We start from the raw sequence: 13,461 nt of genomic DNA on the forward strand, positions 1-13,461 counted from the left end.
CTCCCTGTATGTGAGAGACGGGGCCGGTGTCTCGCACCGAGCCGGGAGCCGCTGCGGGAGGAGCGGAGGCTTCGGGGAGCGCTTCCTGCCCACCGCCCGCACCGCCGGGCGCGGCAGCCCCAGCATGGAAGCCATCGCCAAGTACAACTCCAAAGCCACCGCAGATGACGAGCTGAGCTTCAAACGGGGGGATATCCTTAAGGTAAGTAGAGGGGTCGGGCTCGGGAGTTCCCTCTTTACCCCTGGGCTGTTCAGTTTCTCGGTGAGTCTCTTCCTGTCCGTCTGACCTGACCCTCTTTTGGGTCCCCAGAGAACGTCATCTCCATTTTATAGGGAGCCTCAAGATCTCCTAAACCCCAGTCACACCTCTCTGAGAGCGGGAGAGGCTGTTTTGTTTCAGTATTAAGCATCCATCCCAAAGTCTCTCAATTCTCTCTTCTGAGACTGGAATATTTGAAAACTTAGTCATAAACACGGCAGCAAATAAGCAGAAGTACAAGATAAAGGGGAATTCAGTGTAGAGATTATGAGAGGAAGCCCCATAAAGTAATCAAGATCAATTTGGTATTCCTTTTCTTTGCCTCCTGCCAAAGATTCTAATATCAAAGAACAGTGATTGGATTATTTCTCAGTAGATAATCTTTTAGCATCAGGCTGTCAAATATTGAAGCTGAGTTTTATCTTCAGTCCTGATGAACTCAAGTGATAAGCTTGTGGCTGAATATATAATGGATCTGTGCAGATGTAAGTGAATGCTGGAGTGCATTAGAGGAATTTTGGTCTATAGTTCTTTCAGTATATCAACGGCTTTTTAGGCTTCGTCTTGGCTATATTACAGGAATTTAAAAAAACAGTTGAATTTCTACAACTGTAATAAAACTAGACACACAGAACAAGCCCAAAATTTTTTTTTTTTGGGGGGATGAGGGGAGGGGGAGTAAAATACAAAAATCCTTAGTGATTTGGCCTTGGTGAAGTGTAGCTCAGAGCTTTGTTGCTTCCAAGTAATAAGAGCCATATTGCAAAATGATTTAATGGAATTCATTCAGAGTATTTCCCCATCAAGGTGGTCTTTACCTTCCTAGTGTGATATTTTTGGTGTTAAGGTATTTTTAAGCTGCTTTTTTTCTAAAATGCTTGGAGTAGAAGCACTTTTGAGAGATGCCTTTTCTGCAGATATAAGGCTGTAACTGTGTGTATGCTGACAAATCAAGTCCTGCAGACCTCAGTGGGATTACTCATCTGCTCAACATTTTTGCCAGGGAAGGGCTTGATTTTAACTACTATTTTAAAATGAGCTGAAAAATATAACCTTTACATGTAAACCTAATATGTGTCTTTTATAGCTGATATTTCAACTGTGGCTTTGTTAAAAGTGTGATGCCATCAACAGATAAAGGTTGCAAAAGCATATGATGCTTTGAGATCTTAATTTATAAAATGATTGCATCTGTGTATGTTCTACACATCCCTGGCTCATAACTGGCCTAAACACTCCTGTTAGACCTGTACATTTCAGTGCCACTGTGTGTGTAAATTACCAGGATATTTCCTTGGGCTATTTTTAAATGTTTGAGACTGTCAGAATTTTGGAAACTTTTTGTGATAACTTTGCATTTATTTTTTTTTAACCTGAGCTGTATTCTTCTATTTTGGGTTACTACTAGCTGCCTCAACTTTTATAGTGTTGTTGAAGTAGAGCATAGCTGAAGTCAGCTTGTAGAAAATGCTGAACAGGAAGGAAAAATTAAGTATAATGAAATATAGTTTATTGTAAAGTGTATTCTCAGCTATTTTCATTTAGTTTGGGGTAGAAGTTTGCTTAAGTACATTAAAAAATACAGTAAAATTTGCATTTGTTTAAAAATATGTTCTTCTCTAAGAAGTAAAGGAAAAATAACTTTTTAAAGTGTTTTTAAAGTTTAGTCTGTGTTAAAAGTCTTACATCTGTGCACAGTGTCTGATAGTAAGATGTTGAGTCCTACCTACTTGATGTCATCCCATAGATAAAAATTTTGTCACACAAATAGAAACATGGTGGTATGTATGCTGTTACACTACATTAATAATTATATTTTTCCTAGAATACAAAGAGGGATTTTCCTACTTTACCCAAAACCTAGGCTGAACACTTCCTCAAAGCATTTATGAACAGTTCTTCAATCTGTATTTCCTTTCTTTTCAGCTCATATTCATATGAAAATGCTCACAAATTTCACATGTTTACTTCACTGATGTATAAACCAAGCCATAGAAATGGTAAATTGCTCAAGATTATCGCTAAAGTCAGTGGAAGCATCAGGAGTTTCAGGAATCCTTCAGCACATATTTGAGCTGAGTTCTGTGCAGCATGGTGAGATTCCATGGTGAGATTCACTGTGTAAAGCTGGTTCATTTCAGCAAATAAATGCAAACGAGTTAGAACTGTTCTAATTTACCCAAACTGACAACCTTCTGTGGCACTTTGTTGCTTTGAAAAATCTGTTTCACTTCGAATGTGTTTGAGGTTGTGGAAATTAATTTCCACCAGAAATGCCAGGTCTGTTTGTTAAAGCTGTGCTCATGACTGTGAAATCTCAGGGTATCCCAGTCATGTGCCCCGTGTGATGTCTCTCATTAACCAGGTCAGTCCTCCTGCCCTCAAAGGAGTTGGAAAGAGGAATAAACTTGTAACACGTTGAATGCACCTGCAGCCTGCGCTCTTTAGTGTCCCTGGCTGAGGGCCATGTGTCACTTCATGTGTGGTGAAGCCTTTTGGCTGTGAGACACCTGTGTTAATGCACTCCAGAGAACCACATCAGCCTGATGGCCATTTGAGGATGGCAGAGGATTGATTTGTAGCACAAAATGTGTCACACAAGGCAAGAACAAAATCTCTAACAGTTGAATTCCCAGTCCTTGGAAGTCCATGTTTCTCCCTGTGGGGAGAGAAGGCAGAGATGCCCAGTCTGGCTGCTCTGACCTCAGCAGATAACTTGCCTATGATGTCATGTGCCATTACTGCTGCCTACCCACAGATTCAGGACCTGATTGAATAGCACTTGAACTGGAGCCATTAAGCTGGTTGTTAGTAATCTTGTGGCTGGTTTCCAAAAGTGAGTGAAGATAGTTGACCTTTGGCTTGCAATTGTAAAACAGCTGAGTGAAGAGGAAAAGTGCTTGGCCTTTTTTTTTTTTTTTTTTTTTTTTTTTTTGTGGGCACTAGGTGGTAAAAGCTGCTTCTATGATTTCTGTAACCCTGGCAGTACAGTGGGTCCCTTACCCTTCTGTCCAGTGGCTCTGTAGCAATGTGTGGTACTGCCACTCAGGAGATGCTCACTGGCAGCTTTCTCTAAACTTCAGGTACTCTAAATACTACTTGCTGAGCCTTTTCCTAAGAAAGGCAAGATTGCTGCTTCCTTCTGTGTCTTCTGACAGTGCTGCAGCTCTCGAGCTCCGTGCTTTTCCTGTTGCTGCACAGGAGCTTGTTGGTGACTGGGGTCCTGCTGGGAGGGGTGAAGATGGCCTGTCCTGTTACATAAAAAAGTAAAATAAGGAAGCTGAGGGATTCCTACTTGAAATCTTGATTTACTGTTTTTTCACTTGGAACAGTTGACAGTTGTCCTGATGCCTTTACAGTCTTCACCCCTTTCATTTGCTGTATATATTGAAGTTGGGAGGAGTTAAATTCAGCCTCTGTGTTTGTTATTCAAGTTTTATGTCCCCCAAAACTATATGCCTTCATGCTAAGTGGAAAATACCCAGATCTAAAGTGTGCTAATACTTGCTGACAGTTTGGCAGGAACCAGGAGGAGAAAAGAGAAGAAAAATCACCATTCTTTGTCATTGCATTGTAATTGCTTTTCTCTACTCCTAAATCTAATCAGAAGTGTAAAGTTAATGCCACAGTGCTCTGAGAACTGTTTCTGTGTGGTTAATGCAGAAGCAAAAACATGTTAACTAATATCTTAAATGTTAGAATTATTTTGTTTTTAAACTATAAACCACTGCTCCATTTCCTCTTTCTCATTCTGTCATAGGGTTGGGGCATAGCTGGAAAGTGTTATTCTGAAGAAGTGAATAAGTTCCTGTTCCCAGTAGATGTCAGCATAATTAATTCAGGGGCGCTTAAAGATTGTTTTTATGACTCAAGTTGTTCAGGTGGTGTTTTAAGTAGAAGGCCATCATCTTGAATTTTGAGGTGTTCGCTTTTGTGTGATGCACAAACCAGCTTCCTTATGTGCTAAAAGAAGGATTTCCTTGATAGGATTTTGATCACTTCACAGTTTTGTTCAGCAAAATCAAGATTATTTTTCACATTCTGATCACACACTTGACAGTCGCCACAGGTTCTGTCCACATGAGTTTTTGTCACCACACTTATTTTCTTTGTCAGCCCTTAAGAGGATTGAGTGTTTGCAAACAGTTGATGCTGAGGTGGCATTTTCAGTTCCTGCATGAAAACCATTTTTCTGTGTCAGGATGCAAGTGGAACAGTTTCAAATAGAGGCAGGAATATGATAAATAAGGGGACCACTGTCTCCCTTCTGCTGTTTCCCCTCCCTTGTCTGTGACCTCACCTGCATTGGTTATGTTGTGATGTCTGTGCTAGAGAACAGAAATTCATGGCTTGCTGAAGAGACGTGCCAATATTTTTCCTGGTTTGGGTGAAACTGTCTTCTCATTCATCCTTCCTTTCCTTTCCTTACACACTCCTCCATCATTTCCCATCTGTTGTAAGGGGATGGACTCACTGTGGTCTTGATGATTTTAATATGTGAGAATTTTCTGAATTAATGATTCAGCCAAATTGCAAGCACTATGTGCTTTATAGTGAAATAGGTCAAATATTAGAACAGGTTGCCTAGAAAAGTTGTGGAATCCCCATCCTTGGAGATACCCAGACAAGTCCCTGAGCGCTCTGGTCTAATTAGACTTGCTTTGAGCAGGAGGGTGGATTGGGTGTCTTCCAGAGCCCTTCCAAGCTCCATTATTCTGTGGCTTAGCTGTGAGTGGCAGCTCTGCTGTGTGTGATGGTTGATTTGTAGAGGTGTGCTTAGGTCATGTTCTCTGGCTGGTGGCCTTGAATTAAGATGATAATTGCCATCAATATGTGATCAATATTGCAGTCTAAGATGGCAAAACTGTCAGAACATTACAGAGACATAAAATCAAGTACAATTACCTGAAATGTAGTTGATTTGGCAGCCTGGCAGTTGGAGATCTATGTCACAAAGAGATGCTTCTATAAGGGGCTGCATTCTTCTGATCTACCAAAGTGTTCAAGGCCTGGTTGTAGTGCAAACTTCTCAATTATTGTTCGTCTTATGTATGAAGGTAATCTGAAGGTGTGTTATGTTCCATTAGCCAACTTCTGTGGGCATCAGGGTGAAGTGTGTGGGAAGGAAATACCTAACCTTCACAAAGTGCGTTCTGTATTTGTAGAAGAGCTTGGACCTGCTTAGACCAAGATTGTGTTGCTGAAAGTATTTCTGTGCAGGAGACATAAATATGGAGTATTCTAGTCTGAAGGTGTAAAGTGGTCTTTGCAAGCAAGGAGTAAACACATTCCTCCTTAAATATGGCATCTTTGTTTTTATTTAGAAGCTTTTTGTGATGATTATTTAAACTTGTCCCTGAAAGCTGAGAAAGGTGACCTCTGTGAGCTGCCTGAAGGCTGCAGGAGTTCTGAATGTTGAACAAACACTGATTAAAGCTAGTGGTCAGCTTGGCTGATTTTGTGACACTGCCTTAGCATGTGTTGCATTCTGTGATAACCAGGGAGATGATGCTGATTTGAAGCTCAGCTGCCTTTGCCAGTTTAATGGAGGAGCTGTTACAGCCTCTCTGTGAGGTCCAGCTTGTGATATGCGGGGCGTGACAGGCAAGTGTTAGCACAGGCATAGCAGCAAATCACATTTTGGCTTGGTAAGTTATTTATCTGCTTTGTTCAACCTGCTCGTCAAACTGCAACCTACGTGATGTGCTTTTGTTTTTATTTACTGGCAACAGAAAAATGCTGCCTCCCCTCTTTGGTTCGGTGATGTTTCTCTTGTGTTAATTACTGTGATTAAGGATTGTCTGAGAACTTCAGATCGATAAAACCTGTTATTCTTGGACATCCTGGGTGTTAATGAACTAACTTTGATTTAATTTATTGTTTTAAATTAAAACGGTAAAAGCTTGATCACAGCTTGAGGGAAGAAAAGAGGGATTATGATTTTTAGTGGCATGTATAAAGGATTAGGAGTGTGTTCATAGATTTCCATGTTTGTGTGCAGAGCCCTGCTAATTGCTGGAGGAGGGATCCTGTTTGTAGTGATATTCAGACTTTTTTGATTTGTCTCTATTATTAATAAGGATCCAACTAAGCAAGGGAAGACAAGGAATCCAGTTTGTCTGTGTAGACCTCAGCCTAACATAAGCAATGAACTATATGACCCCTTGATAAAATCCCTTGTGCTTTAAAATTGCCAGGGGCTACATACCAAATCAATAACTAAAGCCTAAACCTCAGGGGAAAAAAGTGCTGGGCTAAACTAATTCTATTTTTTGAAAATGAGAGAAAATTAGGCATTAGTGTCCTAACAACACTGGAGCAAATAAATCTTATAATCTCAAATTGAGCAAAAAGGGATTGTAATGTACCAAACTTGATTAATTTTACAGTAGAAGTCTAAACTAGAAGAACTACTAAAGATAATGTTTGGACATTTTCAGAATTGCTGTGAGACTGAAGTGTTGTATTATAAGTTATTTTACTGAAGATGGCAGATTTCCATACTTGCTGTTTATCCCTGAATTAAAACCTTTGCTGAATTTTTAATAATTCTATTTATATGCATTTTAAAAGGTTTGAAGAATCAAAGCTAATTTTAGAACCATAACAACAAACAATTTGAAAAATCCAATAAACACACCTGCACACACACACACACACACACCTCCCCAAAAAAAGCACATTTAAAGCCATTTACATAGTGGACATCAGCAAAGGATTCGACAGCAGACGGGACCTAGTGGAGATGAGTTTTGTTTGAGTTTTTCCCGTGTGTCTCTGTGGCATCACCTTTCTTCTGATCTGTGGTGTTGAATTGCAGAATGTCCTTTCCAGGTGTGACAGCAGAGGGTTGTTGCAGCAGTGAGACCTGAGGTGTCTGTCAGGTCTGTGGGTTTGTCTGCGCTGTGTGGCCAAGAGAAGGGACTGGATCTTCTCTAGCTACAGCCAAGCTGACCTCGAGGTGGCTGGAGTAATGATAACCCCACTGTGGGATTCACTGTGAATTACAAAACTCACACAGGACTCTGGATGAATACTTTGCTGCGTTAGTTAATGTCTGAGCAGCTACTCTTAATTAACAAGGTGTAGCAAAGGGTAAGCTATCTTCCCTTCTTCCCCCTGCCCTCACTTTTTTCAGTGCTAGTGGGATGGGTCCTAGCCAGGGAGATGAAGCTGTGACTTGGGAATGGAATATTTAAATAGGAAAGTGATCAAGGGAATGTGTTTGTTCTTTCTCTGGTGCCCAGTCTTACAGGCTTAGAAATGGAGCATTTGTGCAGTTATCTGTTTCACTGGGGCACTAGTGAACAGAGGCACTAGGTCCAAGTGTTTTATTTTTTACTTGCTTCATTTAGCATTTTCCTGGGAAAGCTGCCTTTGATCTCTGTCATTTCCAGTTTTCTCTGAAAATTGTGTTAGATTCAAAATGCAAATGAGTAGGTGACTTGTGTGTTCTGCGTTTCGAGGCAGATCAGGGGACTGATAGTGCAGCAGTTTGATACGCGAGTTCTTATCTGCAGCTTTATCCCACAGCTCCTTCATTTCCTTTGCTGGCCCTGCAGTGTCAGTTAAGTTATCTCCCAGGCTGGGCAAGCACCAGTGACTGGAATAATTAATATACACTTGGAAATAAATGTGTTTTTTGGATGCTTTGGGCCTTGGGAGGGAAAATAGGATAGGAGAATACTTCCTATGATTTTGGGGGTGGTTTGGGTTTGTTTTCATTTTCTACATTGGGAAATGCTGGATAAAGTTGTTTCTTTCCCTCAAATAGCCAAATCTTTTTAGACAGACCAGCAGCATTGTCCATTTCAATCTGTCAAGCCTTGGGCTTGTCCTTGTTTGTCACTTTGAGACTCCTGCCCTGTTGCTGAGTATTTAAAGCACTGTGTGAGTGGCACATGCCTTCAGCTTTGAAGACATCTTGTAACACCTCCTAGGAGTAGGTGTTCAAATGGAACAGAAGATGTGAAGCAGAATGTCTGTGGTGGAGCCTGAACTTGTTCCCATGGCTTGTATGCATGATTGGTGCCACCATCTGACAACTCAAGTGAGAATTGGTTTAACAAACTTAAGAATGTGTTTTTTCATGATGACATGTGCTAAACACACGGGGTTATACAGCTGAGCTCTAATGGAGCAAAAAGTGAACTGACAGTCTCCAAAACTGCTCATGAAAATTATTTTTAGGGTACTTATTATGTTCCTGAATCCCAGATGCTACTCTACAATACTTCCTGATTAGTTACTAGATGCATCTGAAATTTGCATTTTAAATGGTTGTGTTCATAATTTTCCTCAGCCTGTATTTCTCTCTTTAAGAAAAGTATGGTGTTTTTCTATAGATACTGACTAGAAACCCATTTTAAAAATGTCTTAAGTGTCTTGAAGAGCTTAAGAAGCTTTTTATCCCCTTCAGGAGTGATTGTTCACTTGAATTTCTGTACCTGATCTTGGATTCTTTTGTCTCCAACTGTTGGAGGTTGTGAAAAACAAATAGTCCTGGTCTTGGGGATTCATGAAATCAGTTGGGTTTTGATCCTGTGGTGGCAGGTCAGAAGAGTGACTGGAATAAGGCAAAAGCTATGAACAGCTATTTCTGTCTAGGAAGTAGACTGTCAGCCTCTGTAGAGTAATTAATTTAGAATGGTGATGTTCAAATGTTACTGCCCTTTATAAATAAAATATAAGAAGAGAATACTTAACAGAGTAGAATTATTCTGTTTGTACCTGCTGGATTTACTGCTTTGCATGACTTCGTGTCAGCCTGCACGCCGTGTTGGGAGCTGCCTGTTGGCTCCACTGCAGCTGGACCTCATGCAGAGAGAGCAGAAAGCTTTTTTTTTTTCCTCTTCAGCTGAACTGTAATTATACTGTTAGTCTCTAAAACCTCTTATTTAAATAATTTGTCTCTGGAATTCATGGTTTCTCTGTGGAGCCAACCTACTTCTTGCTCTAACTTGTACTAAAACTCTACAGGTTTACGGGGGATGGGGGGGGTTGGAAGTGCTGCTCTTATGCAAAATTGTTTCCCTTGGGAGGAAAGGGGGGAATTCTTCATGAGTTATGTATGAGCCAGCAGGTTCCACTAAGCATAGCAGCTCTGCTAGTGCTGAAGACTTGTAGTATGAGCTAGTCAGCCCTCTGGTCTGTGAGAAATTGGCACAAAATCTTAAATTCTTGCAACTCTTGCTGAGCTTGAGTAGGTTTTGCCATTGTAAGTCCTTATGTACAGTCAAATTTTGAGTCTTCTTTTGTTACTTACACTTCTTTAGCATAAATATGAAAATGATATTTTAACCATTTGGTCTGGTTTTTACTTACTGCTGTTAACAATAGATGGTGGTCTGCTTGGAAAGAGCTATGCTTAGGTTCCTGGTCTAAGCGGATTTGTTCTAGAATAAATAGGATTTTAAGCTTCAGAAGTGTGCCTTTTGTGAGTACCTCTGGAAAATCTGCCACTTTTGTTTTAGAGGTATTTTCCTGAGCTCCTGTGCAGTTCAGGTCTTTGCTCTAATCTTTATTACTTTTTGGGGCACAACTAATCAGGGAAATTCTTGGGAGGGGGAAGGCAAACAAGGGTTCAAAGTGCATTGTACAGTTGCAGAAGAAGGGAAGAACCAAATGCAAGGAGGAAAATGAGGAGAAAGTGGCAGCCAAGGACAGTGAACACTTCTAAAGGTGAAATTTGGCATTTAAAATGTTCTATTTCCCAACCTTGCCTTCGAACAATGCTTGAATTTTGGTGACATGAACATCAGCTTGACAGATTTGCCTTGTCCAGGCTGTATCAGGGGAACCTGTTGTGCACATATTTCACAGCTAAATTTTGTTTCTATAATGTTTTACATGTTCTCAAAGACTACTTACACAAGATGTATCCTTAACCCTGGAAGTGCTCAAGCATGGGCTGGCAGTTCAGCTCCCTGCTGACTGCTGGAGTGGAGGAAGCAGAAGTTGCTTCTGCTTCTTCCTTGCCTTCACTTCTGTCCCTATTTCTTAAAATACATTTGCACTAATGCCTCTGTCATACCTCTCCTGAAACTATAATTTGTCAAAAACTGTGTGGATTTGTCTTTTGACTGTCTGTGCCAGGGTGTTTAAACTTTCTTCCAGCATCAAGCTATCTTGATGCTTCCTTACTCTTTACTAAGAAGACATACATTCCTCATTTTTTTTTCCCTGAAAATTGCATGTAAGGTTAAGATGTCACTTGCTCTCTGCTAGGATGGGCAACTGAAGACTCTTGTGACTCTCCCTAAAATCACTGAGTTGCCTAAGTTGGAAAAGACCCCTAAGTTGATCCGGTTCAACCTTCCTACCTAGAAAAATTCCGATTGAAACTAACAACTTTCTCTGCAGAGTCACAAAAAAAAAAGATGACCAGAGTGATTGTAGTTGATCCACATTTCTTGACTTTCACCCTTCCCATTACAGCTTGTTGTGTTTGGAAATCTTGCAAGCTGTTACCTTTGCTCTTTTTAGGTAACATAAAAAGGAAGGGCCTTAGTAGAAAGGCTTTCAACATTTCTATAAACTCTGTTGAGCTTTCTTTCCTTTGAAAAGTTTCTGTTTCAGTCCACCTGTCTCTGTTTGGATTACAAACACCTGCATGATGTCACAGTAAGATTAGAGGCACTGTTGATGCTATTTGCATGATGAGTAATAAATTCCCCTTAAAGCTTGTTTGTTGAGAAGAAAATATTATTTTTAACTTTCTAAAAAGGCTAAAGTTACTAAACATAGGGCAATATGTTGATAAAAGAGCTGCTCTACAGGCTGGTCAGCTACTGAAAATGATCCATGGGTGATTCACGTGTGCTGCAAGTTGAAATTCTGTGGAAGTGGCTGAACTACCCCCCAAAGGCATTTTTCTGAACCCTTTGGGGCTCCCTAGTTTAAAGTCCTCACAAAGAAAATAATGTTATGCAATCTTCTAAGTCTGCTTTGATGCTAACTGGATTTAGCTGTTCTTGGTCAGGATTGCAGTCAAGACTCAGAAGTCTGGCCGTACCTAATCAAAATCTTCTGAAAGCACTTGTTTTCCCTCACTCATGGTTCCCAAAACTCCCATTTACTAAATGGGAGGGAGAGGCCATCATTCAAATGGGTGAAAACTAACTCTCATGTCCTCATAGCAGGGATCAAGTAACACTCCTGGGGTGTGCTTGGGCTTGCCAAGGTTTTTTAGCCCCCACAGACAGACCTGAGCTGACCTTTCACATGGCCTTTGTACTGTGCTGCCAGCTACCTGTATTAGGAAAGTTTCACTCACTGTTGGTTGCCACAAATAATACTCAGTTTGTTGTACCTTTATAATGGATTATGCTTTAAACTTCTGTGGAAGTAAATTCTACTCTTCACAATGTTCTGGGAGCAGTTCCCATCTGAAGTGAATTATGCAGCTTTCACAAATAAAAGTAACTGAAAACTCTTTACACATCAATTGTTCCTCTGTTCTTCTGCGTACTCTGAATATTTGCCATTCTGGACTGGGCTAGATGGACCCTTCCAGTGCTTACTGTATTGGTCAGATATTTAGCCCTGGACATCATCATCTCCTTGTGTAAGGTTGGCTTCCTTCAGTCAGGCTGGAGTGACTCGCTCCGCTGGAGGCTGTGCCTGGGTATTGACGGCTACGCTTTCTGTGCATCTTTCTAAACCCATTTTGAATCCATCTGTACATTACAGCATGAAATCCTCATGATGTAAACATGTGCTGTGTGGAATAAAGTCGCTTTCTTCATTTGAAACATGCTACCTAGGAGTTTTACTGATTTTTCTCTTTTCCTCTTCTCTCCTCCTCCCCTTGCAAGAAACAATAGGAAAACATCTCCCTTGTACCTCTCATGGGAAGAACTGATTTGCAAATGTCTTCTTGTCTTTGTTGCTTTTTTGTTCTGAGAAGGAAATTGGGAGAGTCTGATACAGTCCAAAACCCATTCCACACTTTGTTTTATCTTGGTTCTTTTTGCAAGTCTTTTAGTTCATTTTAACCCATCTCAAAAAGTGCTAAATGTAAGTACTCAGAGTATGGAAGGGCTGACACAAATTTAGTGTCAAAATACTTGTTTTGTTTCGTTCTTAAGAGAAACAGGTAATGTTTCTAATTTCAGACTGCTGCCCCCTTGATTGTGTTAAAATTGCTGAGGAGTAATAGTTAAAAACCCTTAGCTTCATACAGTTACAGTTCTTTGGGGTTTTTGGTTGTGTTTTTCCTCACACGTGTTATTTTGCATATTGTATTTAATCTGACATTTAGCCCTTGGCCTTTCAGTATTAAAAGTTATCAGTTTAACTGATGAATTTTGAGGTTTGAGTACATTTAATCACTCTCTTGATGAACTTTGCCACTTCACCCCTCTGTTACTTTCTTGGATCACTCCTGAAGCTGCAGCCAGTCCTGGGATCCTGTGGCACAGCTTCCCTCTGCTGCAGACAGTGACCCTTTGGTTTCCTTTTTAACCACCAAGGGTGGAGTTCTTGTGTTGTTAATGAGCACATTTGTGGGGACGAGTAGCCAAAAGTGTGAGTTGTTGGGTTTTTAAATGAAGCAGCTCAAACAAACCCTAGAAAAGCCTTGTGACTATTCCAGTTTATCTCAATGAGTGATTCATCTGTCTTCTATACGGAGTTATATTTTTGTTCTCTCCTGCCACTGATTAAGTGGAGGTCTGAGGTGAAGATTGCTTTTGGCTTTTATAGCTTTGCCAGAAGAGCCCAGCCTCCAAACAGCTGCCTGAGTCACCTTAATTGGATATTCCGTGTACTTCCAGGGAGGTTTTATGGCTGTGGACTGGCAATATTGCTGCAAAGCAGCTGGGACCATCCAGCATCTGTCATCTCATCATATGTATTTTAAAATCTTTAGATAAGGCCTGGTCCTGAGTTGGCTTCCACACACTGAGGTCTTCCAGAGCTCCGCTTCCAGGAATGTTTCTGGATGCATCCACACTAATGCGTGGTCTGAAAATCCCATTTTGTTGTGTAGGAAAAACTGACCCCTTGTCAGGGCTCTGGGGGGAGTTTTCTGCGGTCAAGGCATTGATCTCCTGATTGGAATCTCCCAGCAAGGGAGAGTTTTAATGCCTTAGCTTTTATTGAGACTTACAATGGAGATACTGTGCTGCTGTAATGTACCTGGAAGCTTAAAATTAGTCTGTGGTCAAATAATACACCCTCGGGTGTCAGTGACCTGCATT

The 13,461-nt window shown here is 40.7% G+C and overlaps 1 protein-coding gene across 1 annotated transcript in view; it reads left to right on the top strand.

Moving 5' to 3' along the window:
* Positions 1 to 6: 6 nt before the first annotated feature.
* Positions 7 to 13,461, top strand: part of GRB2 (growth factor receptor bound protein 2) — a 45,408-nt gene continuing 31,953 nt past the window's right edge. Inside the window, exon 1 of the mRNA XM_008640589.2 lies at positions 7 to 202. Coding sequence (XP_008638811.1) covers positions 125 to 202 — 78 coding nt within the window. The 5' untranslated portion in view covers positions 7 to 124. The remainder of the gene's footprint in view (positions 203 to 13,461) is intronic.

The sequence above is a fragment of the Corvus brachyrhynchos genome, unplaced genomic scaffold (assembly GCF_000691975.1).
Source record: "Corvus brachyrhynchos isolate BGI_N302 unplaced genomic scaffold, ASM69197v1 scaffold148, whole genome shotgun sequence".
Classification (NCBI taxonomy): Eukaryota; Metazoa; Chordata; class Aves; order Passeriformes; family Corvidae; genus Corvus; species Corvus brachyrhynchos.